Source organism: Entelurus aequoreus, linkage group LG09 (genome assembly GCF_033978785.1).
Source record: "Entelurus aequoreus isolate RoL-2023_Sb linkage group LG09, RoL_Eaeq_v1.1, whole genome shotgun sequence".
In the NCBI taxonomy this organism is placed as follows: Eukaryota; Metazoa; Chordata; class Actinopteri; order Syngnathiformes; family Syngnathidae; genus Entelurus; species Entelurus aequoreus.
In genome coordinates, this window is record NC_084739.1 from 66,808,466 (window position 1) to 66,836,039 (window position 27,574).

At 34.1% G+C, this 27,574-nt stretch overlaps 1 protein-coding gene across 1 annotated transcript in view; it reads right to left on the minus strand.

Moving 5' to 3' along the window:
• LOC133657642 (VPS10 domain-containing receptor SorCS3-like) overlaps window positions 1-27,574 on the minus strand; it is an 84,685-nt gene that overhangs the window by 13,254 nt on the left and 43,857 nt on the right. Inside the window, exons 15-20 of the mRNA XM_062059211.1 lie at window positions 21,946-22,059; window positions 18,444-18,621; window positions 2,956-3,142; window positions 2,674-2,807; window positions 885-1,008; window positions 561-673 (exon numbers count right to left, since the gene is read on the minus strand). Of these exons, the coding sequence (XP_061915195.1) occupies window positions 561-673; window positions 885-1,008; window positions 2,674-2,807; window positions 2,956-3,142; window positions 18,444-18,621; window positions 21,946-22,059 (850 nt within the window). The remainder of the gene's footprint in view (window positions 1-560; window positions 674-884; window positions 1,009-2,673; window positions 2,808-2,955; window positions 3,143-18,443; window positions 18,622-21,945; window positions 22,060-27,574) is intronic.

The window sequence follows — 27,574 nt, forward strand, 5'->3', positions numbered from 1 at the left end:
TTTTCCAAGTTACACAATTCCCACATTTTTCAACCTATTCAAACCATTCCAACATCAACACGTTCCACTCATCCTGGACATTCAAACTAACACTTTCCCAAGTTCTGAACAAAATTCTTATTTTCCTGGAAATTCAACCTCTTCAACATTCAAACTATTCTTACATCCACACTACATTCTGTCAGCATTTCAGTTCAACTTCAGCATTGGAGCATTCACATGCAATTCCTTCAGGAATGGCCTCATCTAGTCCCTTATTCAGTTTATCATTGGGTCTAGGTCCAACTGATGTGTTAAAACGCGGCTCGGTTTTTGCGGTTTCAAGTAGAAAAATGTCAAATAGAGCATTGACTTAACTTTGGCAGAGAGTCCACACTCTGACAGTCATTAAAAAGTAGCCTATATCTGTGCTACATAAAGTGACAAAAAACCCCCACAAGATCTCCGTCACGGCCCATAAAACACCATGACTGCTCTATGGGTAGTGCGCAGAGGTATAAAACCGTAATGACCCAGAGAGCTGCCGGTGGGCCACGTGGTGCAGCGGGGAGTTGACGTACCTGTGACAGAGCCGTCTGCACCACGCGGCCTATGTCCTCCCGCCACTCTGGGATGTCAGGATTGTGCTCGTCAAGCGCCGGCGAGAATGACAACAGCAGCGACCTGAAGAACTCTGGCAAACAAAAACAAGTATTCAACATGAGTGCTGCTTCCAGTTTCAATTGTATATTCATCGGATGCACGGTTTGGACATATTTTTTTATTCCCCCAAAGTTGGAGTTAATTGGAGTCAAGATTTGGCGTTTGCTTGCTTTGACATTTCATGCAACGAGCAGAGACGGCATGTTGCATATTCATGTTAGCAATTAAAGTGACGCACTAACCTTTCACTGTTAGGACTCTGGAGTCCTGCATCACAGTGCTCCCAGAAGCCACCTGGACGGTGACCTTGTTTGTTCCCTCCTTCTGGAACGTGTAGGAGATACTCCCCTCCAGTGTGATGATAGGCTGCATTGGAAAGTAGGACAGACAATATTGCATGCTAGTGTTACCAGCTAAATACCTTAAGTGCTTAAAGGGGAACTGAACTTTTTTTCACTTTAAAATGTTATTACTCCGCTATTGGTGTGAAACTCATTAAATTCACTTACAGTCGTGGTCAAAAGTTGACATACATAATGTAAAGAACATAATGTCATGGCTGTCTTGAGTTTCCAATAATTGATTGGAGCACATACTTGTTGGTCACAAAAAACATTCATGAAGTTATTAGCTCATTTGTAATTTGATGCCTGCAACATGTTTAAAAAAAAGCTGGAAAAAGTGGCAAAAAAGACTGAGAAAGTTTAGGAATGCTCATCAAACACCTATTTGGAACATCCCACAGGTGAACAGGCTAATTGGGAACAGGTGGGTGCCATGTTTGGGTATAAAAGCAGCTTCCATGAAATGCTCAGTCATTCACAAACAAGGACGGGGGCGAGGGTCACCACTTTGTCAACAAATGCCTGAGCAAGTTGTTTAACAACAACATTTCTCAACCAGCTATTGCAAGGAATTTAGGGATTTCACCATCTACGCTCCGTAATATCATCAAAAGGTTCAGAGAATCTGGAGAAATCACTGCACGTAAGTGGTGATATTACGGAACTTCGATCCCTCAGGTGGTACTGCATCAAAAAGCGACATCGGTGTGTAAAGGATATCACCACATGGGCTCAGGAACACTTCAGAAAACCACTGTCAGTAACTACAGTCCGTCGCTACATCTGTAAGTGCAAGTTAAAACTCTACTATGCAAAGCCAAAGACATTTATCAACAACACCCAGAAACGCCGCTGGCTTTGCTGGGCCCGAGCTCATCTAAGATGGACTGATGCAAAGTGTAAAGGTGTTCTGTGGTCTGACGAGTCCACATTTCAAATTGTTTTTGGAAACTGTGGACTTTGTGTCCTCCAGAACAAAGAGGTAAAGAACCATGCAGATTGTTCTTGGCACAAAGTGTAAAAGGCAGCATGTGTGATGGTATGGGGGTGTATTAGTGCCCAAGGCATGGGTAACTTACACATCTGTGAAGGCACCATTCATGCTGAACATGTTGCCAACCCACGCGACGTTATCACAGACGCCCCTGCTTATTTCAGCAAGACAATGCCAAGCCACGTGTTACAACAGCGTGGCTTCATAGTAAAAGAGTGCGGGTACTAGAGTGGCCTGCCTGTAGTCCAGACATTGAAAATGTGTGGTGCAATATGAAGGCTAAAATATGAGAAGGGAGACTGTTGAACAACTTAAGCTGTACATCAAGCAAGAATGGGAAAGAACTCCACTTCAAAAATGTGTCTCCTCAGTTCCCAAACCTTTACTGAGTGTTGTTAAAAGGAAAGGCCGTGTAACACAGTGGTAAAAATGCCCTTTTGTGCAATGTGTTGCTGCCATTAAATTCTAAGTTCATAATTATTTGCAAAAAAAAATGAAGTTTCTCAGTGTGAACATGAAATATCTTGTCTTTGTAGTCTATTCAATTGAATATAAGTTGAAAAGGATTTGTTGTATTCTTTTTTTATGTACCATTTACACAACATGACAACTTCACTGCTTTTGGCTTTTGTACAATTGGAAAGAATCACTATATGGACTCCAAAGGAAGGCAGTGAAATAGGAGCATCTCACCTCGGAGCTGTTGGCAATCCACCAAAAAAAGGTCAACGTTCGAATGTGACTCGGCCAAACCACCACGGTCAAGTTGGTCTCCTTCCCCCTGACGGCCACGATGGGAGCAGAGAGATAAACACGCTCCACTGGACCTGTGACAGGAATACAAATATGTCAGTACAAACACAACAATTATTGCATAATTGTTATTGCACCAGCGGATTTAAGTGTTTTTTTATTAGTCTCCTGCATTTCCCCACTGCACGTAAATTTGTCAGAAGAGACGGGGAGTGTGCGTACTGGTGATGTGCAAGAAGAGTGTGCAGCTGTCAGATCCTTGACTGTTCTCAGCCGAGGCGGTGACGCGGTAAATCCCGGTCGCTCTGTAGATGTGCTTGATGCCGTCGTCGGCCCGGCTCAGGTTGGAGTAAGTGATCCGGATGCCGTCCCCGAAGTCGAGCTGGATGCTGGTCCTCAGCGAGTCTCCCTGCGGACGGCGAGGGAAGAACAACAACACCTGTCACCACGGCTCAGACTTGTAACGGAGCAGGTCCGACACTAGAGTGCCGGTTCCGAGCTGTCCTATCAGGTGTGTCACAAACGTTTTGGAGCCGCTCCCCAATAGAAGATGACAGGCAATGAAGTGAGGAAACAAAAGCAAACATCGGAAGGTAGCTAGATGAGGCAATTCCTGAAGGAAATGCGTGTGAACGCTCCAATGCTGACGTTGAACTGAAATCCTGGAATTTTTTTTGGAATTCTTGAAGTAGAGCACACAATTACCAAACAGGCTGAATATTTTGGAGTTGGAACAGTTTGAATCAGATGAAAATTGTGGAACTTTGAAGAACGTCCCATTGATTTAAATGGAAATTTCCCCAAAATTTGGGAATTGCGGGAAAAGTGGGATTTTTTTTTTGAAAATGGTAAAAAAAAAAAACTTGAATGATCTTAATGACTTAAAAATGGTTGGCGTTGGAATTTTTCAATTCGGTCGTGAAATGTTGAAGTAGTAACATGTTGAATTGAGAAATGGTATTACGGAATTTCGGTAAAACCAGGAATTTTTTCCAGTTGAAAAACAACTTAGTTTTTTGTCCTGATTAAGAGGAATGTTTTGATGGTAGAATGGTTAAAATGCGTTGAAAAATGTGGAAGGAGTAGTTGCCAGAAAAAAGGGTGGAAATAGGGCTTTGGAAAACCAGGAATTCTGGAAAATCCTGGAATTTCCTTTAACTTGGAAAATGGGTATTTTACATTTTCAGGATAGTGGAATGTGTTGAAGGTGGAATTGTTTGAATAGGTTGAAAAATTTGGGAATTGTGCAACTTGGAAAAAATGTCCAATAGGTTTTCAATGGGAACTTCCTGGAAATTTTGGAATTTTGGGAAAAGTGGGATTAAAAAAATAATAATTTGGAGCATGAATGTCCTGAATGAGCTGAATTGGTTGGTGTTGGAATCGTTTAAATCGGTCAAGACAGTTTTTTAATTGAAAAATGGTATTACGGAATTTCGGGAAACCAACTTGTTTTTTTGCCCTGACTAAGAGGAATGTTTTGACAGTGGAATGGTTGAAATGGGAGGGAAAATGTGGTAGTCAAACGAAAAAAGTTGGATATAGGGTTAAAAAAACCCAGGAATTCCTGGAAATTTGTTGAACGTGGAAAAATGATAGTTTGAATGTGCAGGATGAGTTGAAGGTGGAATGGGTTGAAAAATGTGGGAATTATGGAAGTTTGAAAAATGGACAATTCATTTTGAATGGGGAAAATGAAAAAAAAAAAGGAAATTATGGGAAATCCAGGAACATTTTTTAGAATTGTTGAAGTAGAGCACACAATTCCTAAACAAGCTGATATTTTGAAGTTGGAACAGTTTGAATCAGATGAAAAATGTCGGAGTTGTGGAACTTTGAAGAATGTCCCATTGATTTCAATGGGATTTTCTCAAACATTTGGGAATTTCGGGAAATGCTAGAATTTTTTAAAAAATGGTAAAAAAAAACAAAAAAAACTTGAATGGTCTGAATAAGTTCAAATGGTTGGTGTTGGAATTTTTCAAATCGTTTGAGAAATTTTGAAGTAGTATGTTGAATTAAGAAATGGTATTACGGAATTTCTGGAAAACCGGGAATTTTTCCAGTTCCAAAAAAAATTGTGTTTTTTGTCCTGATTAAGAGGAATGTTTTGACGGTGGAACAGTTGAAATGCGTTGAAAAATGTGGAAGGACTACTCGCCAGAAAAAAATGATGGAAATAAGGCTTTGGAAAACCAGGAATTCAGGAAATTCCTGGAATTGTTTTAAAACTTGAAAAATGATAGTTTAAATGTCCAAGATGAGTGAAATATGTTGAAGGTGGAATGGTTTGAATCGGTTGAAAAATGTGGAAATGGAGTTTGAAAAATGGCCAATTCATTTTGAATGGGAAAAATGTCCAGAAAAACCTGGAATTCTGGGAAATCTGGGTATTTTTTGAATTTTTCAAGGGAAATCCAGCGATTCCTGAATAGGCTGAACAGTTTGAAGTTAGAACAGTTTGAATCAGATGAAAAATGTGGGAGTTGTGGAACTTTGAAGAATGTCCCATTGACTTCAATAGGAATTTCTCAAAAATTTGGGAATTTCGGGAAAAACTGTAATTAAAAAAAAAATATGGTAAAAAACTTGAATGGTCTGAATGAGTTGAAATGGTTGGTGTTGGAATTTTTCAAATCAGTCAAGAAATTTTGAAGTAGGAACATGTAGAATTGACAAATGGTTTTAAGGAATTCCTTGAATTTCTGGAAAACCGGGAATTTTTCCTGTTCAAAAAACAACTTCGTTTTTTGTCCTGATTAAGAGGAATGTTTTGACAGTGGAATGGTCGAAATGCGTTGAAAAATGTGGAAGGAGTAGTCGCTAGAAAAAAGGGTGAAAATAGGGCTTTGGAAAACCAGGAATTCTGGAAATTCCTGGAATTTTTTTAACTTGAAAAATGATAGTTTGAATGTCCAGGATGGTGGAATGGTTTGAATCGGTTGAAAAATGTGGAAATGGTAGAAGTTTGAAAAATGGCCAATTCATTTTGAATGGGAAAAATGTCCCGAAAAACCTGGAATTCTGGGAAATCTGGGAATTTTTTGAATTTTTCAAGAGAAAGCCCGCGATTCCTGAATAGGTTAAACAGTTTGAAGTTGGAACGCTTTGAATCGGGTGAAAAATATGGAAGGTAGAGCGCGGCAAAATCTGGAGAAGAATAATAATAATAAACAGATGAATGTTGGTGTAGAAAAGTTGTGTGAATGTTTTGTAGCGTTCACACAACGAGTGTGTGTTCATGTCGCTTCCTCAGCCAGAAATACAGAAATAATTCCCCTTTAATTCAGTAAGTAATAATATTCCCTTTAAAAAAAAGTAAGCGCGTCAAATTGAAGAGCGACTGGTCCTCCTGAGGCGCTGCCCTAGTTCTTCTCACACTGCTTCCCCTCAAACAACTTTCTAGGGACTCACTTTGGGAGAAAATGTTTTATATTGAACACAAACAAACGTAAAAGCATCCTTCCACCGGCCGACTGGCAGTCAAAGCTTATCAAATAAAAATCAAAAAGCTGGGTAGAGCAGGACGTAAAAGGGAAGAACATTCTGGATGCTGCAAGGGTTGCATTGTGTTTCCACCTGAGACCACACAACAATTGCTCAACCAACACTACTAACTAACATCTATTATTAGTAGTGACATCACTATTGCATTAGTGTACAGCAGGGGTCACCAACCTTTTTGAAACCAAGAGCTACTTCTTGGATACTGATTCATGCGAAGGGCTACCAGTTTGATACACACTTAAATAAATTGCCAGAAATAGCCAATTTGCTCAATTTACCTTTAACTCTGTTATTATTAATAATTAATGATATTTAAAATTGAACGGTTTAAAAGAGGAGAAAACACGGGAAAAAAACGACACATTTTGAAACAGTTCATCTTCAATTTCGACTCTTTAAAATTCAAAATTCAACCGAAAAAAAAGAAGAGAAAAACTAGCTAATTCGAATCTTTTTGAAAAAATAAAAAAAATAATTTATGGAACATCGTTAGTAATTTTTCCCGATTAAGATTCATTTTAGGATTTTGATGACATGTTTTAAATAGGTTAAAATCCAATCTACACTTTGTTAGAATATATAACAAATTGGACCAAGCTATATTTCTAACAAAGACAAATCATTATTTCTTCTAGATTTGACAAAACAAAAATTTTAAAAGACATTCAAAAGACTTTGAAATAAGATTTAAATGTGATTCTACATATTTTCTAGATTTGCCAGAATCATTTTTTTGAATTTTAATCATAATAAGTTTGAAGAAATATTTCACAAATATTCTTCATCGAAAAAACAGAAGCTAAAATGAAGAATTAAATTAAAATTTATTGATTATTCTTTACAATAAAAACAATACATTTACTTGAACATTGATTTAAATTGTCAGGAAAGAAGAGGAAGGAATTTAAAAGGTAAAAAGGTATATGTGTTTAAAAATCTTAAAATCATTTTTAAGGTTGTATTTTTTCTCTAAAATTGTCTTTCTGAAAGTTATAAGAAGCAAAGTAAAAAAATTAATGAATTTATTTAAACAAGTGAAGACCAAGTCTTTAAAATATTTTCTTGGATTTTCAAATTCTATTTGAGTTTTGTCTCTCTTAGAATTAAAAATTTCGAGCCAAGCGAGACCAGCTTGCTAGTAAATAAAACATTTTTTAAAAATAGAGGCAGCTCACTGGTAAGTGCTGCTATTTGAGTTCTTTTTAGAACAGGCCAGCGGGCTACTCATCTGGTCCTTACGGGCTACCTGGTGCCCGCGGGCACCGCGTTGGTGACCCCTGGTGTACACTATTGAAGGTGATAGAATAAGATACAATAATGACAATACACATTTTTTAAAAATTATACTCTGTAATAAGGGTTGTACGGTATACCGGTACTAGTATAGTACCACAATACTAATGAATCACATTATGTACTATACCGCCTCTAAAAAGTACCGGAACAAGCCACCCCCTTTTTTTTACCGGGCATGACAGCGCCTCGTCACATGGTGACATTGCTGGTTTTACGAGCAGAGGAGCATGTTCGGCAGCGCACACACACGGAGTACTTACAAGCAGACACAGTGTGTAGACAGAAAAGGGAGAATGGACGCATTTTGGCGTAAAAAGTAAAGATAAAGGTGAAGTTATAACACCGAAACAGCAGTCGGCAGTGTTTTAGTTACTTCTAAATCATTAATCCTCGTCTCCATGGCGACAAATGAAGTGAGTTTCTTACAAGTCTTATTATCACTGGAGGACGGGGAAAAGCTAAACATGCTTCACTACACACCGTCGGAGGATACAATAGCTCACAATCTAAACAAACGCCATGGGGGGATCTACACCTGACATCCACTGTAATGATACCAAGTGCATTAGCGTATCTGGTCGATACTACTATGATTACATCGATATTTTTTTTAGCATCACAACATTTTTTCGTTTAAAATTTGTTTTAATTATATTTATAAAGTCAGTAAATACGTCCCTGGACACATGAGGACTTTGAATATGACCAATGTATGATCCTGTAACTACTTGGTATCGGATCGATACCTAAATGTGTGGTATCATCCAAAACTAATGTAAAGTATCAAAGAAGAGAAGAATAAGTGATTATTACATTTTAGGGCTGCAACAACTAATCGATTAAATCGATTATTAAAATTCATTTAGTTGGATCTATGCTATGCGCGTGCGCAGATTTTATTTTATTTTTTAAATTATTATTATTATTATTATTTTTTAATAAACCTTTATTTATAAACTGCAACATTTACAAACAGCTGAGAAACAATAATCAAAATAAGTATGGTGCCAGTATGCTGCTTTTTTTCAATAAAATACTGGATAGGATAGAAATGTTATCCGATTAATAATCGATTAATCAAAGTAATAATCGACAGATTAATCGATTATCAAATTAATCGTTAGTTGCAGCCCTATTACATTTTAACAGAAGTGTAGATAGAACATGTTAAAACAGAAAACAGTGCGACACCTACCCTTTACATCAGTATTTTTAACCATATTATTATTGGTTTATTAGGTATTATATTTTATTGTATGATCCTGCAACTAACTTGTTATCGCATCGATACCTAAATGTGTGGTATCATCCAAAACTAATGTCAAGTATCAAAGAAGAGAAGAATAAGTGATTATTACATTGTAACAGAAGTGTAGATAGAACATGTTAAAACAGAAAATAAGCAGATATTAACAGTGAATGAACAAGTGGATTAATAATCCATTTTTTACAGTTTGTCCCTCATAATGTTGACACAATAATAGGTAGATAAATGACACAATATGTTACTGCACACGTCAAATTAGGAGTCTTTGTTTGTTTACTTACTACTAAAAGACAAGTTGTCTAGTATGTTCACTATTTTATTTAAGGACTAAATTACAATAATAAACATATGTTTCATGTACACTAAGATTTTTTGTTAAATTAAAGACAATAATGACATTTTTTGTGGTCCCCTTTATTTAGAAAAGTATCGCAATACATTCTGGTACGAGTACCAAAATATTGGTATTGGTTCATGGATTAGCATTAAACAATAACTCCAACACAACAGTGATTAACACTGTTGTTCCTGCCTCCGTGTATCCATGCATGTTTTACCTTTATCATCCCCTACCTCTAAAAGTCACGTTCCTCTCCGGGTGCCTTCTAGAAACAGCCATGCAGCTCTGATGTGACCTGATTAACTCGAACATCATCAACCCGAGCTACACTGTGCATAGCGCTAATTAGTGATGCTAATCGGAGATATACTAATTAGCTACCATGTGGTAATTACAACTTGTCAACGTGCCTGAGTAAGCATTAGCATCGTGCTGAACTTGGGCATTTTATTTGGCCCTGGAAAGCCTGGAAATGTTATGTATCAATAAAGTACTGTAACTTTTCTTACTAAATGTATTATTTATTTCCATTTTGGGAGAAAAAAATCAATGTACTCCATGTAATCTCAATTTGTGTTAACTTAAATATTGTCTAATTATGCAAAAATATAAGATCAAACATTCAAACAATTTTTTAAATAGAAATAAATACTAATAATAACTAGATTATGCAATTACTGGCGTAGAATTCTGGAAAATTCCTGGAATGTTTTTTTTAACTTGGGAAAAAGGGTAGTTTAAATTTCCAGAATGGTAGAATGTGTTGAAGGTGGAATGTTTGAATCGGTTGAAAAATGTGGAAATGGTGGAAGTTTGAAAAATGGCCAATTAATTTTAAATGGGAAAAATGTCCCGGAAAACCTGGAATTTTGGGAAATATGGGGAATCTTTGGAATTTGTCAGGGGAAAGCCCGCGATTCCCGAATGGACTGAACAGTTTGAAGTTAGAACGGTTTGAATCGGGTGAAAAATGTGGAAGTTAAAGCGCGCCAAAATCTGGAGAAGAAGAACTAGATGTGGCAAGTCTTGAAGGAATTGCGTGTGAATGCTCCAATGCTGAAGTTGAACTAAAATCCTGGAATTTTTTTAGAATTGTTGAAGTAGAGCACACAATTCCCAAACAGGCTGAATATGTTGAAGTTGGAACAGTTTGAATCAGATGACAAATGTGGGAGTTGTGGAACTTTGAAGAATTTCTCATTGATTTCAATGGGAATTTCCCCCAAAATTGGGAATATCAGGAAAAGCGGCAATTTTTTTTGAAAATGGTCAAAAAAAAACTTGAATTGTCTGAATGAGTTGAAATGGTTGGTGTTGGAATTTTTCAAATCAGTCGAGAAATTTTGAAATAGGAACATGTTGAATTGAAAAATAGTATTACGGAATTCCTGGAATTTCCCGAAAACCGGGAATTTTTCCAGTTCAGAAAACAACTTTGTTTTTTTCCTGTTTAAGAGGAATGTTTTGACGGTGGAACGGTCGAAATGCCTTGAAAGATGTGGAAGGAGTAGTCGCCAGAATAAAGGGTGCAAATAGGGCTTTGGAAAAGCAGGAATTCTGGAAATTCCTGGAATTTATTTAAACTTTAAAAACGATAGTTTGAATGTCCAGGATGGTGGAATGTGTTGAAGGTGGAATGGTTTGAATAAGTTGAAAAATTTGGAAATGGTAGAAGTTTCAAAAATGTCCAATTAATTTTGAATGGGAAAAATTTCCTGAAAAACTTGGAATTCTGGAAAATTGGGAATTTTTGGAATTTGTCAAGGGAAAGCTCGTGATTCACGAATAGGCTGAACAGTTTGAAGTTGGAACAGTTTGAATTGGATGAAAAATGTGGAAGGTAGAGCGCGGCAAACTCTGGAGAAGAAGAAGAAGGTGTGAATGCGTGTGAATGCTGAAGTTGAAGTGAAATGCTGACGAATGTAGTATAAATGTAAGAATAGTTTGAATGTTGAAGAGTTTGAATTTCCAGGAGAAACGGAATTTGCTTTGGAACTTGGGAAAGTGTTAGTTTGAATGTCCAGGATGAGTGGAATGTGTTGATGTTGGAATGGTTTGAATAGGTTGAAAAATGAAGGAATTGTGCAACTTGGAAAAATGTCCCATTCATTTCAATGTGAATTTCATTGAAATTTGGGAATTTTGGGAAAAGCGGCAAATTAAAAAAAAAAAAAAGTGAATGTTCTGAATGAGTTGAAATGGTTGGTGTTGGAATTTTTCAAATCAGTCGAGAATTGTTGAAGTAGTAACATTTATTATTGAGAAATTGTATTACGGAATTTCGGGAAAACCGGGAATTTTTGCAGTTCAATAAACAACTTTGTTTTTTGTTCTAATCAAAAGGAATGATTTGACATTGGAACGGTTGAAAAATGTGGAAGGTGTAGTCGATAGAAAAAGGGGTGAAAAAACGAGAATTTGGGGAATTCCTGGAATTGTTTTGAACTTGAAAAAGTGATAGTTTAAATTTCCAGGATGAGTGGATGTTGAAGGTGGAATGGTTTGAACACGTTAAAAAAATGTGGGAATTGTGCAACTTGGAAAAATGTCCCATTCATTTCAATGGGAACTTACTGGAATTTTGGGAAAAGCGGGAATTGTTTTGAAAATGCTAAACATTTTTAATGTTCTTAATGAGTTGAAATGGTTGGTGTTGGAATTTTTCAAATCAGTCGAGAAATGTTGAAGTTGTAATATTTTTAATTGAGAAATGGTATTACGGAATTCCTGGAATTTCGGGAAAACCGGGAATTTTTGCAGTTCAAAAAACAACTTTTTTTTGTCCTAATTAAAAGGAATGATTTGACATTGGAATGGTTGAAGTGGGTTGAAAAATGTGAAAGGAGTAGTCGGCAGAAAAAAAGGGTGAAAAAAAAGGGAATTCCTGGAATTTTTTTTAACTTGAAAAAATTATAGTTTGAATTTCCAGGATGAGTGGATGTTGAAGGTGGAATGGTTTGAACACGTTAAAAAAATGTGGGAATTGTGCAACTTGGAAAATGTCCCATTCATTTCAATGGGAACTTACTGGAATTTTGGGAAAAGCGGGAATTGTTTTGAAAATGCTAAAAAATTTTAATGTTCTGAATGAGTTGAAATGGTTGGTGTTGGAATTTTTCAAATCAGTCGAGAAATGTTGAAGCAGTAAGATTTTTAATTGAGAAATGGTATTACGGAATTCCTGGAATTTCGGGAAAACCGGGAATTTTTGCAGTTCAAAAAACAACTTTGTTTTTTTTGTCCTAATTAAAAGGAATGATTTGACATTGGAATGATTGAAGTGGGTTGAAAAATGTGGAAGGAGTAGTCGGCAGAAAAAAAGGGAATTCCTGGAATTTTTTTTAACTTGAGAAAATTATAGTTTGAATTTCCAGGATGAGTGGAATATGTTCAAGGTGGAATGGTTTGAACACGTTAAAAAAACGTGGGAATTGTGAAACTTGGAAAAATGTCCCATTCATTTCAATGGGAACTTACTGGAATTTTGGGAAAAGCGGGAATTGTTTTGAAAATGCTAAAAAATGTTAATGTTCTGAATGAGTTGAAATGGTTGGTGTTGGAATTTTTCAAATCAGTCGAGAAATGTTGAAGTTGTAATATTTTTAATTGAGAAATGGTATTACGGAATTCCTGGAATTTCGGGAAAACCGGGAATTTTTGCAGTTCAAAAAACAACTTTTTTTTTTCCTAATTAAAAGGAATGATTTTACATTGGAATGGTTGAAGTGGGTTGAAAAATGTGAAAGGAGTAGTCGGCAGAAAAAAAGGGTGAAAAAAAAGGGAATTCCTGGAATTTTTTTAACTTGAAAAAATTATAGTTTGAATTTCCAGGATGAGTGGATGTTGAAGGTGGAATGGTTTGAACACGTTAAAAAATTGTGGGAATTGTGCAACTTGGAAAATGTCCCATTCATTTCAATGGGAACTTACTGGAATTTTGGGAAAAGCGGGAATTGTTTTGAAAATGCTAAAAAAATGTTATGTTCTGAATGAGTTGAAATGGTTGGTGTTGGAATTTTTCAAATCAGTCGAGAAATGTTGAAGTAGTAAGATTTTTAATTGAGAAATGGTATTACGGAATTCCTGGAATTTCGGGAAAACCGGGAATTTTTGCAGTTCAAAAAACAACTTTGTTTTTTTTGTCCTAATTAAAAGGAATGATTTGACATTGGAATGGTTGAAGTGGGTTGAAAAATGTGAAAGGAGTAGTCGGCAGAAAAAAAGGGTGAAAAAAAAGGGAATTCCTGGAATTTTTTTTAACTTGAGAAAATTATAGTTTGAATTTCCAGGATGAGTGGAATATGTTCAAGGTGGAATGGTTTGAACACGTTAAAAAAACGTGGGAATTGTGAAACTTGGAAAAATGTCCCATTCATTTCAATGGGAACTTACTGGAATTTTGGGAAAAGCGGGAATTGTTTTGAAAATGCTAAAAAATGTTAATGTTCTGAATAAGTTGAAATGGTTGGTGTTGGAATTTTTCAAATCAGTCGAGAAATGTTGAAAAAGTAATATTTTTAATTGAGAAATGGTATTACGGAATTCCTGGAATTTCGGGAAAACCGGTAATTTTTGCAGTTCAAAAAACAACTTTTTTTGGTCCTAATTAAAAGGAATTATTTGACATTGGAATGGTTGAAGTGGGTTGAAAAATGTGAAAGGAGTAGTCGGCAGAAAAAAAGGGTGAAAAAAAAGGGAATTCCTGGAATTTTTTTTAACTTGAGAAAATTATACTTTGAATTTCCAGGATGAGTGGAATATGTTCAAGGTGGAATGGTTTGAACACGTTAAAAAAACGTGGGAATTGTGAAACTTGGAAAAATGTCCCATTCATTTCAATGGGAACTTACTGGAATTTTGGGAAAAGCGGGAATTTTTTGAAAAATGCAAAAAAATTTGAATGTTCTGAATAAGTTGAAATGGTTGGTGTTGGAATTTTAGTCGTGAGATTTTTAATTGAGAAATGGTATTTGACGTTAAAACGATTGAAGTGGGTTGAAAAAAGTGAAAGGAGTAGTCGACAGAAAAAAGGGTGAAAAAAGGGGTTGAAAAAACAGGAATTCTGGGAAATCCTTGATTTTTTTTAACTTGAAAAAATTATAGTTTGAATTTCTAGGATGAGTGAAATATGTTGAAGGTGGAATGGTTTAAATCGGTTGAAAAATGTGAAAATGGTGAAAGTTTGAAAAATGGATAACTCATTTTGAATGGGAAAAATGTCCCGAAAAACATGGAAATCCGGGAAATCTGGCATCCACACAACGATTTCAAAGCAAGTTATCCATCAAATTGTGCAATGTAAAAGTAGCAATAGATATAATGGTCAGATTGTGAAATTTACTGTGGTTTTTACAGCAATTTTGCAGTAAAAAAAAACAAACAAAAAAATGGCAGCTCAGGTGCCAAAATGTTACTGTAAAATTGCATTTTATTTTTATTTACAGTAAAAAAAAACAAATGTCAATTTTACAATAAAATTCTGGCAACTGGGCTGCCTTTTTTTTTTTTTTTTTTACCATAAAAACAGCAGTACAGTTTTTCCATTTACAGTAATATACACTACATTTTGAGGTGAAATTATTGCAACTTACCATATATTTTTTTAAATTTTAGTTTTTAAAAAATCTACTAAAATTGCATTTAAAAGATTGAGTAATAATACAAACTGTATGTTAACTTAAATATTGTCTAATTATGCAAAAATATGTGATCAAACGTTCAAACCATTTGAAAAAAAAATAGAAATAAATACTAATAATAATGATTTTTAAGCAAGTTATCCATCAAATTGTGCAATGTAAAAGTAGCAATAGATTTCATGGTCAAATTGTGAAATTTACTGTGGTTTTTACAGCAATTTTGCAGTAAAAAAAAACAAACAAAAAAATGGCAGCTCAGGTGCCAAAATGTTACTGTAAAATTGCATTTTATTTTTATTTACAGTAAAAAAAAAACAAATGTCAATTTTACAATAAAATTCTGGCAACTGAGCTGCCTTTTTTTTTTAACCATAAAAACAGCAGAACTGTTTTTCCATTTGCAGTAACATACACTACATTTTGAGGTGAAATTATTGCAACTTACCATATTTTTTGGACATTTTAATTTTAAAAAAATCTACTAAAATTGCATTTAAAAGATTGAGTAATAATACAAACTGTACATTAACTTAAATATTGTCTAATTATGCAAAAATATGTGATCAAAACGTTCAAATCATTTTTTAAAAATAGAAATAAATACTAATAATAATGATTTTAAAGCAAGTTATCCATCAAATTGTGAAATGTAAAAGTAGCAATAGATTTCATGGTCAGATTGTGAAATTTACTGTGGTTTTTACAGCAATTTTGCGGTAAAAAAACAAAAACAAAAGGCAGCTCAGGTGCCAAAATGTTACTGTAAAATTGCATTTTATTTTTATTTACAGTAAAAAAACAAATGTCAATTTTACAATAAAATTCCGGCAACTCAGCTGCCTTTTTTTTTTTTAACCATAAAAACAGCAGTACAGTTTTTCCATTTACAGTAATATACACTACATTTTGAGGTGAAATTATTGCAACTTACCATATATTTTTTTAAATTTTAGTTTTTAAAAAATCTACTAAAATTGCATTTAAAAGATTGAGTAATAATACAAACTGTATGTTAACTTAAATATTGTCTAATTATGCAAAAATATGTGATCAAACGTTCAAACCATTTTTAAAAAAAATAGAAATAAATACTAATAATAATGCTTTTTAAGCAAGTTATCCATCAAATTGTGCAATGTAAAAGTAGCAATAGATTTCATGGTCAAATTGTGAAATTTACTGTGGTTTTTACAGCAATTTTGCAGTAAAAAAAACCAAACAAAAAAATGGCAGCTCAGGTGCCAAAATGTTACTGTAAAATTGCATTTTATTTTTATTTACAGTAAAAAAAAAACAAATGTCAATTTTACAATAAAATTCTGGCAACTGAGCTGCCTTTTTTTTTTTTTTTTTAACCATAAAAACAGCGGAACTGTTTTTCCATTTGCAGTAATATACACTACATTTTGAGGTGAAATTATTGCAACTTACCATATTTTTTGGACATTTTAATTTTTAAAAAATCTACTAAAATTGCATTTAAAAGATTGAGTAATAATACAAACTGTACATTAACTTAAATATTGTCTAATTATGCAAAAATATGTGATCAAACGTTCAAACCATTTTTTAAAAATAGAAATAAATACTAATAATAATGATTTTAAAGCAAGTTATCCATCAAATTGTGAAATGTAAAAGTAGCAATAGATTTCATGGTCAGATTGTGAAATTTACTGTGGTTTTTACAGCAATTTTGCGGTAAAAAAAAAAAAAAAAAAGGCAGCTCAGGTGCCAAAATGTTACTGTAAAATTGCATTTTATTTTTATTTACAGTAAAAAAACAAATGTCAATTTTACAATAAAATTCCGGCAACTCAGCTGCCTTTTTTTTTTTTTTTTAACCATAAAAACAGCAGTACAGTTTTTCCATTTACAGTAATATACACTACATTTTGAGGTGAAATTATTGCAACTTACCATATATTTTTTGAAATTTTAGTTTTTAAAAAATCTACTAAAATTGCATTTAAAAGATTGAGTAATAATACAAACTGTATGTTAACTTAAATATTGTCTAATTATGCAAAAATATGTGATCAAACGTTCAAACCATTTAAAAAAAAAAGAAGAAATAAATACTAATAATAATGATTTTTAAGCAAGTTATCCATCAAATTGTGCAATGTAAAAGTAGCAATAGATTTCATGGTCAAATTGTGAAATTTACTGTGGTTTTTACAGCAATTTTGCAGTAAAAAAAAACAAACAAAAAAATGGCAGCTCAGGTGCCAAAATGTTACTGTAAAATTGCATTTTATTTTTATTTACAGTAAAAAAAAAAAAAAAGTCAATTTTACAATAAAATTCTGGCAACTGAGCTGCCTTTTTTTTTTTTTTTTTAACCATAAAAACAGCAGAACTGTTTTTCCATTTGCAGTAATATACACTACATTTTGAGGTGAAATTATTGCAACTTACCATATTTTTTGGACATTTTAATTTTTTAAAATCTACTAAAATTGCATTTAAAAGATTGAGTAATAATACAAACTGTACATTAACTTAAATATTGTCTAATTATGCAAAAATATGTGATCAAACGTTCAAACCATTTTTTAAAAATAGAAATAAATACTAATAATAATGATTTTAAAGCAAGTTATCCATCAAATTGTGAAATGTAAAAGTAGCAATAGATTTCATGGTCAGATTGTGAAATTTACTGTGGTTTTTACAACAATTTTGTGGTAAAAAAAAAAAAAAAAAAAAAAAAAAAAGGCAGCTCAGGTGCCAAAATGTTACTGTAAAATTGCATTTTATTTTTATTTACAGTAAAAAAACAAATGTCAATTTTACAATAAAATTCCGGCAACTCAGCTGCCTTTTTTTTTTTTTTTTTAACCATAAAAACAGCAGTACAGTTTTTCCATTTACAGTAATATACACTACATTTTGAGGTGAAATTATTGCAACTTACCATATATTTTTTTAAATTTTAGTTTTTAAAAAATCTACTAAAATTGCATTTAAAAGATTGAGTAATAATACAAACTGTATGTTAACTTAAATATTGTCTAATTATGCAAAAATATGTGATCAAACGTTCAAACCATTTTTAAAAAAAAATAGAAATAAATACTAATAATAATGATTTCAAAGCAAGTTATCCATCAAATTGTGAACTGTAGAAATAGATTTCATGGTCAAATTTACTGTGGTTTTTACAGCATTTTTCTCTAAATGAAAAAAAAAACTAATTTTTTTTTTTACTGTAATAAACTGTGGTGCCGTTTTGGCATTTACAGTAATACACCCAAAAATCTACACTTGTTGATTTGCGGTAAAAAAAACAAAAAAAAAACACTGGCAGCTCAGGTGCCAAAATGTTACTGTAAAATTGCACTTTCTTTTTATTTACAGTAAAAAAACAAATGTAAATTTTACAGCAACTGAGCTTCCTTTATTTTTTTTCAAACATAAAAACAGCAGTACAGTTTTTCCATTTACTGTAATTTACACTACATTTTGAGGTGAAATGATTGCAACTTACCATATTTTTTTTATTTTTTATTTTTTAATCTACTAATAAAATGCATGAAAAAAATGGTGTAATAATATTATTCACTGTTAGAAGCGGCCCTCTGGGGCCAAACATAACTATGTGGCCCTCAGTGAAAACCACTTGGACACCTCTGACCTACAGAATAAATTGCCTTACTTCTTCCAGGTGCACCATGAACGTGACGTTGCTTCCAACGCCAGCACTCAGCTCGCCACCGCCGCCGCTCGTGGTCAAGCGGAGGCCTCTGGGTGGTCTGGGACGACACGCCTGCCGCCTGGGTGAGTACACGTTCTTCCCGGACTCTTTGCAGTTATTGGATAAAACCTTACGATACCTTTAAAAGCAAATATTTAGGGAACAATTTAAACAAAGGGGGACTGCATAACTTGTTAATTTACAAAAGCCAAAAAAGAGAATACAACAAATCCTTTTCAACTTATATTCAATTGAATAGACTGCAAAGACAAGATATTTAACGTTCACACTGGGATAATTTGTTATTTTTTGCAAATATTCACTCATTTGGAATTTGATTAAAAAAAGCTGGCACAAGTGGCAAAAAAGACTGAGAAAGTTGAGGAATGCTCGTCAAAGACTTATTTGGAACATCCCACAGGTGAACAGGCTAATTGGGAACAGGTGGGTGCCATGATTGGGTATAAAAGCAGCTTCCATGAAATGCTCAGTCGTTCACAAACAAGGACGGGGGCGAGGGTCACCACTTTGTCAACAAATGCCTGAGCAAATTGTTTAAGAACAACATTTCTCAAGCAGCTATTGCAAGGAATTTAGGGATTTCACCATCCACGCTCCGTAATATCATCAAAAGGTTCAGAGAATCTGGAGAAATCACTGCACGTAAGCCATGATATTACGCACCTTGGATCCCTCAGGCGGTACTGCATCAAAAAGCCACATCAGTGTGTAAAGGATATCACCACATGGGTTCAGGAACACTTCAGAAAACCACTGTCAGTAACTACAGTCCGTCGCTACATCTCTAAGGGCAAGTTAAAACTCTACTATGCAAAGCCAAAGCCATTTATCAACAACACCCAGAAACGCCGCTGGCCCCGCTGGGCCCGAGCTCATCTAAGATGGACTGATGCAAAGTGGAAAAGTGTTCTGTGGTCTGACGAGTCCACATTTCAAATTGTTTTTGGAAACTGTGGACGTCGTGTCCTCCGGACCAAAGAGGAAAAGAACCATCCAGACTGTTCTAGGGTGAAAGTGTGGTGGATTGTCCAAAGCTTAAACAGCAACAAAAGTGAATTTAGTACAAAAGTTTATTTACTCATAGTCAATAGTGCATAAGTTGGATTGTTTTGTCCCTGCAAACAAACAGACGTCCTCCGGAGGACACACAAACAAAGCAATCTCTCTCGAGTCCTGGTCTCCTGGCCATTTTTATCTGTTTCTTCGTGAGTCAGTCTTTTTTCTTTGTGCGTCATGGTTTTGTGGTTTTTGACATGTCTGTTTTGCAACATCCTTGAATCCCTGAATCATACTTAGACAATCAAAACATTCTGTAGACAGGTTGGCAGGACTTCATATTCAACTTTGTCCCACACCCGGTCCATTCAATGGCACAAAATAGAAGAGAAATGAAATGAGCGTACATTCTTGACAGACATGAAATATAGTTAAAAGGTCAGAAATTCTACTACAAAAGTGTAAAAGGCAGCATGTGTGATGGTATGGGGGTGTATTAGTGGCCAAGACATGGGTAACTTACACATCTGTGAAGGCGCCATTAATGCTGAAAGGTACATACAGCTTTTGGAGCAACATATGTTGCCATCCATGCAACGTAATCATGGACGCCCCTGCTTATTTCAGCAAGACGATGCCAAGCCATGTGTTACAACAGCGTAGTAAAAGAGTGCGGGTACTATACTGGCCTGCCTGTAGTCCAGACATTGAAAATGTGTGAAGGCTAAAATATGAGAAGGGAGACTGTTGAACAACTTAAGCTGTACATCAGGCAAGAATGGGAAATAATTCCACTTAAAAAATGTGTCTCCTCAGTTCCCAAACCTTTACTGAGTGTTGTTAAAAGGAAAGGCCATGTAACACACTGTGTTGCTGCCATTCAATTCTAAGTTCATGATTATTTGCTAAATGAAAATCAAATTTCTCAGTGTGAACATGAAATATCTTGTCTTTGCAGTCTATTCAATTGAAAAGTTGAAAAGGATTTCAAAATAATTGTATTCTCTTTTTATTTACCATTTGCCGACCTCACTGGTTTTGGTGTGTGTACATTTAAAGGCCTACTGAAAGCCACTACTACCGACCACACAGTCTGATAGTTTATATATCAATGATGAAATCTTAACATTGCAACACATGCCAATACGGCCGGGTTAACTTATAAAGTGACATTTAAAATTTCCCGGGAAATATCCGGCTGAAACGTCGCGGTATGATGACGTATGCGCGTGACGAAGTCAGTATAACGGAAGTTATGGTACCCCGTAGAATCCTATACAAAAAGCTCTGTTTTCATTTCATAATTCCACAGTATTCTGGACATCTTTTGCAATTTGTTTAATGAACAATGAAGGCTGCAAAGAAGACAGTTGTAGGTGGGATCGGTGTATTAGCAGCGGACTACAGCAACACAACCAGGAGGACTTTGTTGGAGAGCAGACGCGCTAGCCGCCGACCTCACCTTGACTTCCTACGTCTCCGGGCCGCCAAACGCATCGGGTGAAGTCCTTCGTCCTTCCGCCGATCGCTGGAACGCAGGTGAGCACGGGTGTTGATGAGCAGATGAGGGCTGGCTGGCGTAGGTGGAGAGCTAATGTTTTTAGCATAGCTCTGTTCGGTCCGGTTGCTAAGTTGCTAAGTTAGCTTCAATGGCGTCGTTAGCACAGCATTGTTAACCTTCGCCAGCCTGGAAAGCATTAACCGTGTGTTTACATGTCCACGGTTTAATAGTATTGTTGATTTTCTATCCATCCTTCCAGTCAGGGGTTTATTTTTTTTGTTTCTATATGCAGTTAAAGCACGATGCTATCACGTTAGCTCGTAGCTAAAATACAAATCCGTGATCCACAATAGAAAAAGGAGAAAGTGTGGAATCCAATGAGTCAGCTTGTACCTAAGTTACGGTCAGAGCGAAAAAAAATATGTATTTCACTGCATTCTAGTCCGTCACTCTAACGTTCCTCATCCACGAATCTTTCATCCTCGCTCAAATTAATGGGGTAATCGTCCAAATCGCTCTAGCTGCGTTGAAAACAATGGGAACATATGAGGGAGTGAACAACTGACTACGTCACGCTACTTCCGGTATCAGAGACCAAAAGTTGCGAACTTTATCGACGTTGTTCTATACTAAATCCTTTCAGCAAAAATATGGCAATATCGCAAAATGATCAAGTATGACACATAGAATGGATCTGCTATCCCCGTTTAAATAAAAAAAAATCATTTCAGTAGGCCTTTAATTCTAAGACTGTCGTTTTCTGGTAGAAAAACCCCAAGTTTTTTGGAAACTCTACCAGATATTAACGACTTATCAGAACAAACACTTCTTTGGAAGACCGACCTCGTCCAGATTGTTGTCAAACGTCACAGTTATTTGGCAATCAGCGCTCACTTAGCGTAGTTTTATAGAAATGACATCCAGTTTCAGTTCCGGGGGACTCACCCGGTGCTGTTGAGGAAGGTCAGTCCCGTGATGCATCCTTGAGCCAGGCTGTTTGGACGGAACCAGAAAGCCGGAGAGCAGGTTCCGCCCGCGCCGCGTTCCCAGCCGTAGTCGCTGCGTACAAAACACTCTTTTAAAACATTCACAAGTCACACATGATAAACTTCATTAGGAAACTTTTTATACGCGGTGGCGCCGAGCGGCGTATTTTAGCGCCGTAAATAGCGACAAGATTGTCAGACAAGCGGGGATCAAAGAGAATATCTGACAGACGGATAAAACACATTTAAAATTAATTGAGCGATTCATAATTAATTGAATTCTAATAAGTTTGTGACATGATGCAAATGGAGTTATGAGGGATTCTGACTACAATGGCTATAATTAGACTAAAAGTTATACTGAATTAATGAATGCAAACTGGTCCTCGTGTCTCTAAATTGGCTCCTCCTGGTAATCACATCTCTCTGTGAAACATTAGGAAAGCAATTAGCGGCAAGTTAGGGCGATGGTCTGCAACCCGCGGCTCTCGGCTCTCTTTAGTGCCGCCCTGGTGGCTCCCTGGAGGATTTTTAAAAAGGATTGAAAATGGGGGAAAAAATAATGTTTTTGTGTTAGCATGTTTTTAGTTTGAGGACAAACATGACACCAACAATTGTTAGAAAGCTGTTTAATATAACACTAAAACAAGACTTGTAAAGTCATTTTGATAGTAGGCTAATATAGCTAATATAGACACACGTGTTGTCTTCATTATAACTTTTATATAAGACTTTTAAAGTCATTTTGATAGTAGACTAATATAGCTAATACAGACACTTACGTCATGTGTTGCCTTCATTATAACACTTATACAATACTTTTAAAGTCATTTTGATAGTAGGCTAATATAGCTAACATAGACACTTACGTCATGTGTTGTCTTCATTATAACACTTATATAAGACTTTTAAAGTCATTTTGATAGTAGGCTAATATAGACACTTACATCATGTGTTGTCTTCATTATACCATTTATATAAGACTTTTAAATTCATTTTGATAGTAGGCTAATATAGCTAACATAGACACTTACGTCATGTGTTGCCTTCATTATAACACTTATACAAGACTTTTAAAGTCATTTTGATAGTAGGCTAATATAGCTAACATAGACACTTACGTCATGTGTTGTCTTCGTTATAACACTTATATACAACTTCTAAAGTCATTTTGATAGTAGGCTAATATAGACACTTACATCATGTGTTGTCTTCATTATAACACTTATATAAGACTTTTAAAGTCATTTTGATAGTAGGCTAATATAATTAATATAGACACTTACATCATGTGTTGCCTTCATTCTAACACTTATATAAGACTTTTAAAGTCATTTTGATAGTAGGCTAATATAGACACTTACATCATGTGTTGTTTTCGTTATAAAACCTATACGTATAAGACTTTTAAAGTCATTTGGATAGTAGGCTAATATAACTAATTTAGACACTTACGTCATGTGTTGCCTTCAATATAACACTTAAAGAAGACTTTTAAAGTAATTTAGATAGTAGGTTAATATAACTAATATAGACACTTACATCATGTGTTGCCTTCATTATAACACTTATACAAGACTTTTAAAGTCATTTTGATAGTAGGCTAATATAGCTAATATAGACACTTACATCATGTGTTGTCTTCATTATAACACTTATACAAGACTTTTAAAGTCATTTTGATAGTAGGTTATTATAGCTAATATGGACACTTACATCATGTGTTGCCTTCATTATAACACTTATATAAGACTTTTAAAGGCATTTTGATAGTAGGCTATTATAGCTAATATAGACACTTACGTCATGTGTTGTCTTCATTATAACACTTATATAAGACTTTTGAAGGCATGTTGATAGTAGGCTAATATAGACACTTACGTCATGTGTTGTCTTCATTATAACACTTATATAAGACTTTTAAAGTCATTTTGATAGTAGGCTAATATAGCTAATATAGACACTTACATCATGTGTTGCCTTCATTATAACACTTATATAAGACTTTTAAAGTAATTTTGATAGTAGGCTAATATAGCTAATAAAGACACTTACGTCATGTGTTGTCTTCATTATAACACTTATATAAGACTTTTAAAGGCATTTTGATAGTAGGCTAATATAGACACTTACGTCATGTGTTGTCTTCATTATAACACTTATATAAGACTTTTAAAGTCATTTTGATAGTAGGCTAATATAGCTAATATAGACACTTACATCATGTGTTGCCTTCATTATAACACTTATATAAGACTTTTAAAGTCATTTCGATAGTAGGCTAATATAGCTAATATAGACACTTACGTCATGTGTTGTCTTCGTTATAACACTTAGATAATACTTTTAAAGTCATTTTGATAGTAGGCTAATATAACTAATATAGACTCTTACATCATGAGTTGCCTTCATTATAACACTTATATAAGCCTCAAAAGTCATTTTGATAGTAGGCTAATATAGACACTTACATCATGTGTTGTTTTCGTTATGAAACCTATATGTATAAGATTTTTAAAGTCATTTTGATAGTAGGCTAATATAACTAATTTGGACACTTACGTCATGTGTTGCCTTCAATGTAACACTTATAGAAGACTTTTAAAGTCATTTTGATAGTAGGCTAATATAGACACATCATGTGTGGTTTTCGTTATGAAACCTATACGTATAAGACTTTTAAAGTAATTTTGATAGTAGGCTAATATAACTAATTTGGACACTTACGTCATGTGTTGCCTTCAATGTAACACTTATAGAAGACTTTTGAAGTCATTTTGATAGTAGGCTAATATAGACACTGACATCATGTGTTGTTTTCGCTATGAAACCTATACGTATAAGACTTTTAAAGTCATTTTGATAGTAGGTTAATATAACTAGTATAGACACTTACATCATGTGTTGTCTTCATTATAACACTTATACAATATTTTTAAAGTCATTTTGATAGTAGGCTAATATAGCTAATATAGACACTTACATCATGTGTTGCCTTCATTATAACACTTATATAAGACTTTTAAAGTCATTTTGATAGTAGGCTAATATAGACACTATATAAATGTAATTCACTTCACTTCACTTCACTTACGTCATGTGTTGTCTTCGTTATAACACTTAGATAAGACTTTTAAAGTCATTTTGATAGTAGGCTAATATAACTAATATAGACTCTTACGTCATGTGTTGCCTTCAATATAACACTTATAGAAGACTTTTAAAGTCATTTTGATAGTAGGCTAATATAGACACTGACATCATGTGTTGTTTTCGTTATGAAACCTATACGTATAAGACTTTTAAAGTCATTTTGATAGTAGGTTAATATAACTAGTATAGACACTTACATCATGTGTTGTCTTCATTATAACACTTATACAAGATTTTTAAAGTCATTTTGATAGTAGGCTAATATAACTAATATAGGACACTTACATCATGTGTTGTCTTTATTATAACACTTATACAATACTTTTAAAGTCATTTTGATAGTAGGCTAATATAGCTAACATAGACACTTACGTCATGTGTTGTCTTCATTATAACACTTATATAAGACTTTTAAAGTCATTTTGATAGTAGGCTAATATAGACACTTACATCATGTGTTGTCTTCATTATACCATTTATATAAGACTTTTAAATTCATTTTGATAGTAGGCTAATATAGCTAACATAGACACTTACGTCATGTGTTGCCTTCATTATAACACTTATACAAGACTTTTAAAGTCATTTTGATAGTAGGCTAATATAGCTAACATAGACACTTACGTCATGTGTTGTCTTCGTTATAACACTTATATACAACTTCTAAAGTCATTTTGATAGTAGGCTAATATAGACACTTACATCATGTGTTGTCTTCATTATAACACTTATATAAGACTTTTAAAGTCATTTTGATAGTAGGCTAATATAATTAATATAGACACTTACATCATGTGTTGCCTTCATTCTAACACTTATATAAGACTTTTAAAGTCATTTTGATAGTAGGCTAATATAGACACTTACATCATGTGTTGTTTTCGTTATAAAACCTATACGTATAAGACTTTTAAAGTCATTTGGATAGTAGGCTAATATAACTAATTTAGACACTTACGTCATGTGTTGCCTTCAATATAACACTTAAAGAAGACTTTTAAAGTAATTTAGATAGTAGGTTAATATAACTAATATAGACACTTACATCATGTGTTGCCTTCATTATAACACTTATACAAGACTTTTAAAGTCATTTTGATAGTAGGCTAATATAGCTAATATAGACACTTACATCATGTGTTGTCTTCATTATAACACTTATACAAGACTTTTAAAGTCATTTTGATAGTAGGTTATTATAGCTAATATGGACACTTACATCATGTGTTGCCTTCATTATAACACTTATATAAGACTTTTAAAGGCATTTTGATAGTAGGCTATTATAGCTAATATAGACACTTACGTCATGTGTTGTCTTCATTATAACACTTATATAAGACTTTTGAAGGCATGTTGATAGTAGGCTAATATAGACACTTACGTCATGTGTTGTCTTCATTATAACACTTATATAAGACTTTTAAAGTCATTTTGATAGTAGGCTAATATAGCTAATATAGACACTTACATCATGTGTTGCCTTCATTATAACACTTATATAAGACTTTTAAAGTAATTTTGATAGTAGGCTAATATAGCTAATAAAGACACTTACGTCATGTGTTGTCTTCATTATAACACTTATATAAGACTTTTAAAGGCATTTTGATAGTAGGCTAATATAGACACTTACGTCATGTGTTGTCTTCATTATAACACTTATATAAGACTTTTAAAGTCATTTTGATAGTAGGCTAATATAGCTAATATAGACACTTACATCATGTGTTGCCTTCATTATAACACTTATATAAGACTTTTAAAGTCATTTCGATAGTAGGCTAATATAGCTAATATAGACACTTACGTCATGTGTTGTCTTCGTTATAACACTTAGATAATACTTTTAAAGTCATTTTGATAGTAGGCTAATATAACTAATATAGACTCTTACATCATGAGTTGCCTTCATTATAACACTTATATAAGCCTCAAAAGTCATTTTGATAGTAGGCTAATATAGACACTTACATCATGTGTTGTTTTCGTTATGAAACCTATATGTATAAGATTTTTAAAGTCATTTTGATAGTAGGCTAATATAACTAATTTGGACACTTACGTCATGTGTTGCCTTCAATGTAACACTTATAGAAGACTTTTAAAGTCATTTTGATAGTAGGCTAATATAGACACATCATGTGTTGTTTTCGTTATGAAACCTATACGTATAAGACTTTTAAAGTAATTTTGATAGTAGGCTAATATAACTAATTTGGACACTTACGTCATGTGTTGCCTTCAATGTAACACTTATAGAAGACTTTTGAAGTCATTTTGATAGTAGGCTAATATAGACACTGACATCATGTGTTGTTTTCGCTATGAAACCTATACGTATAAGACTTTTAAAGTCATTTTGATAGTAGGTTAATATAACTAGTATAGACACTTACATCATGTGTTGTCTTCATTATAACACTTATACAATA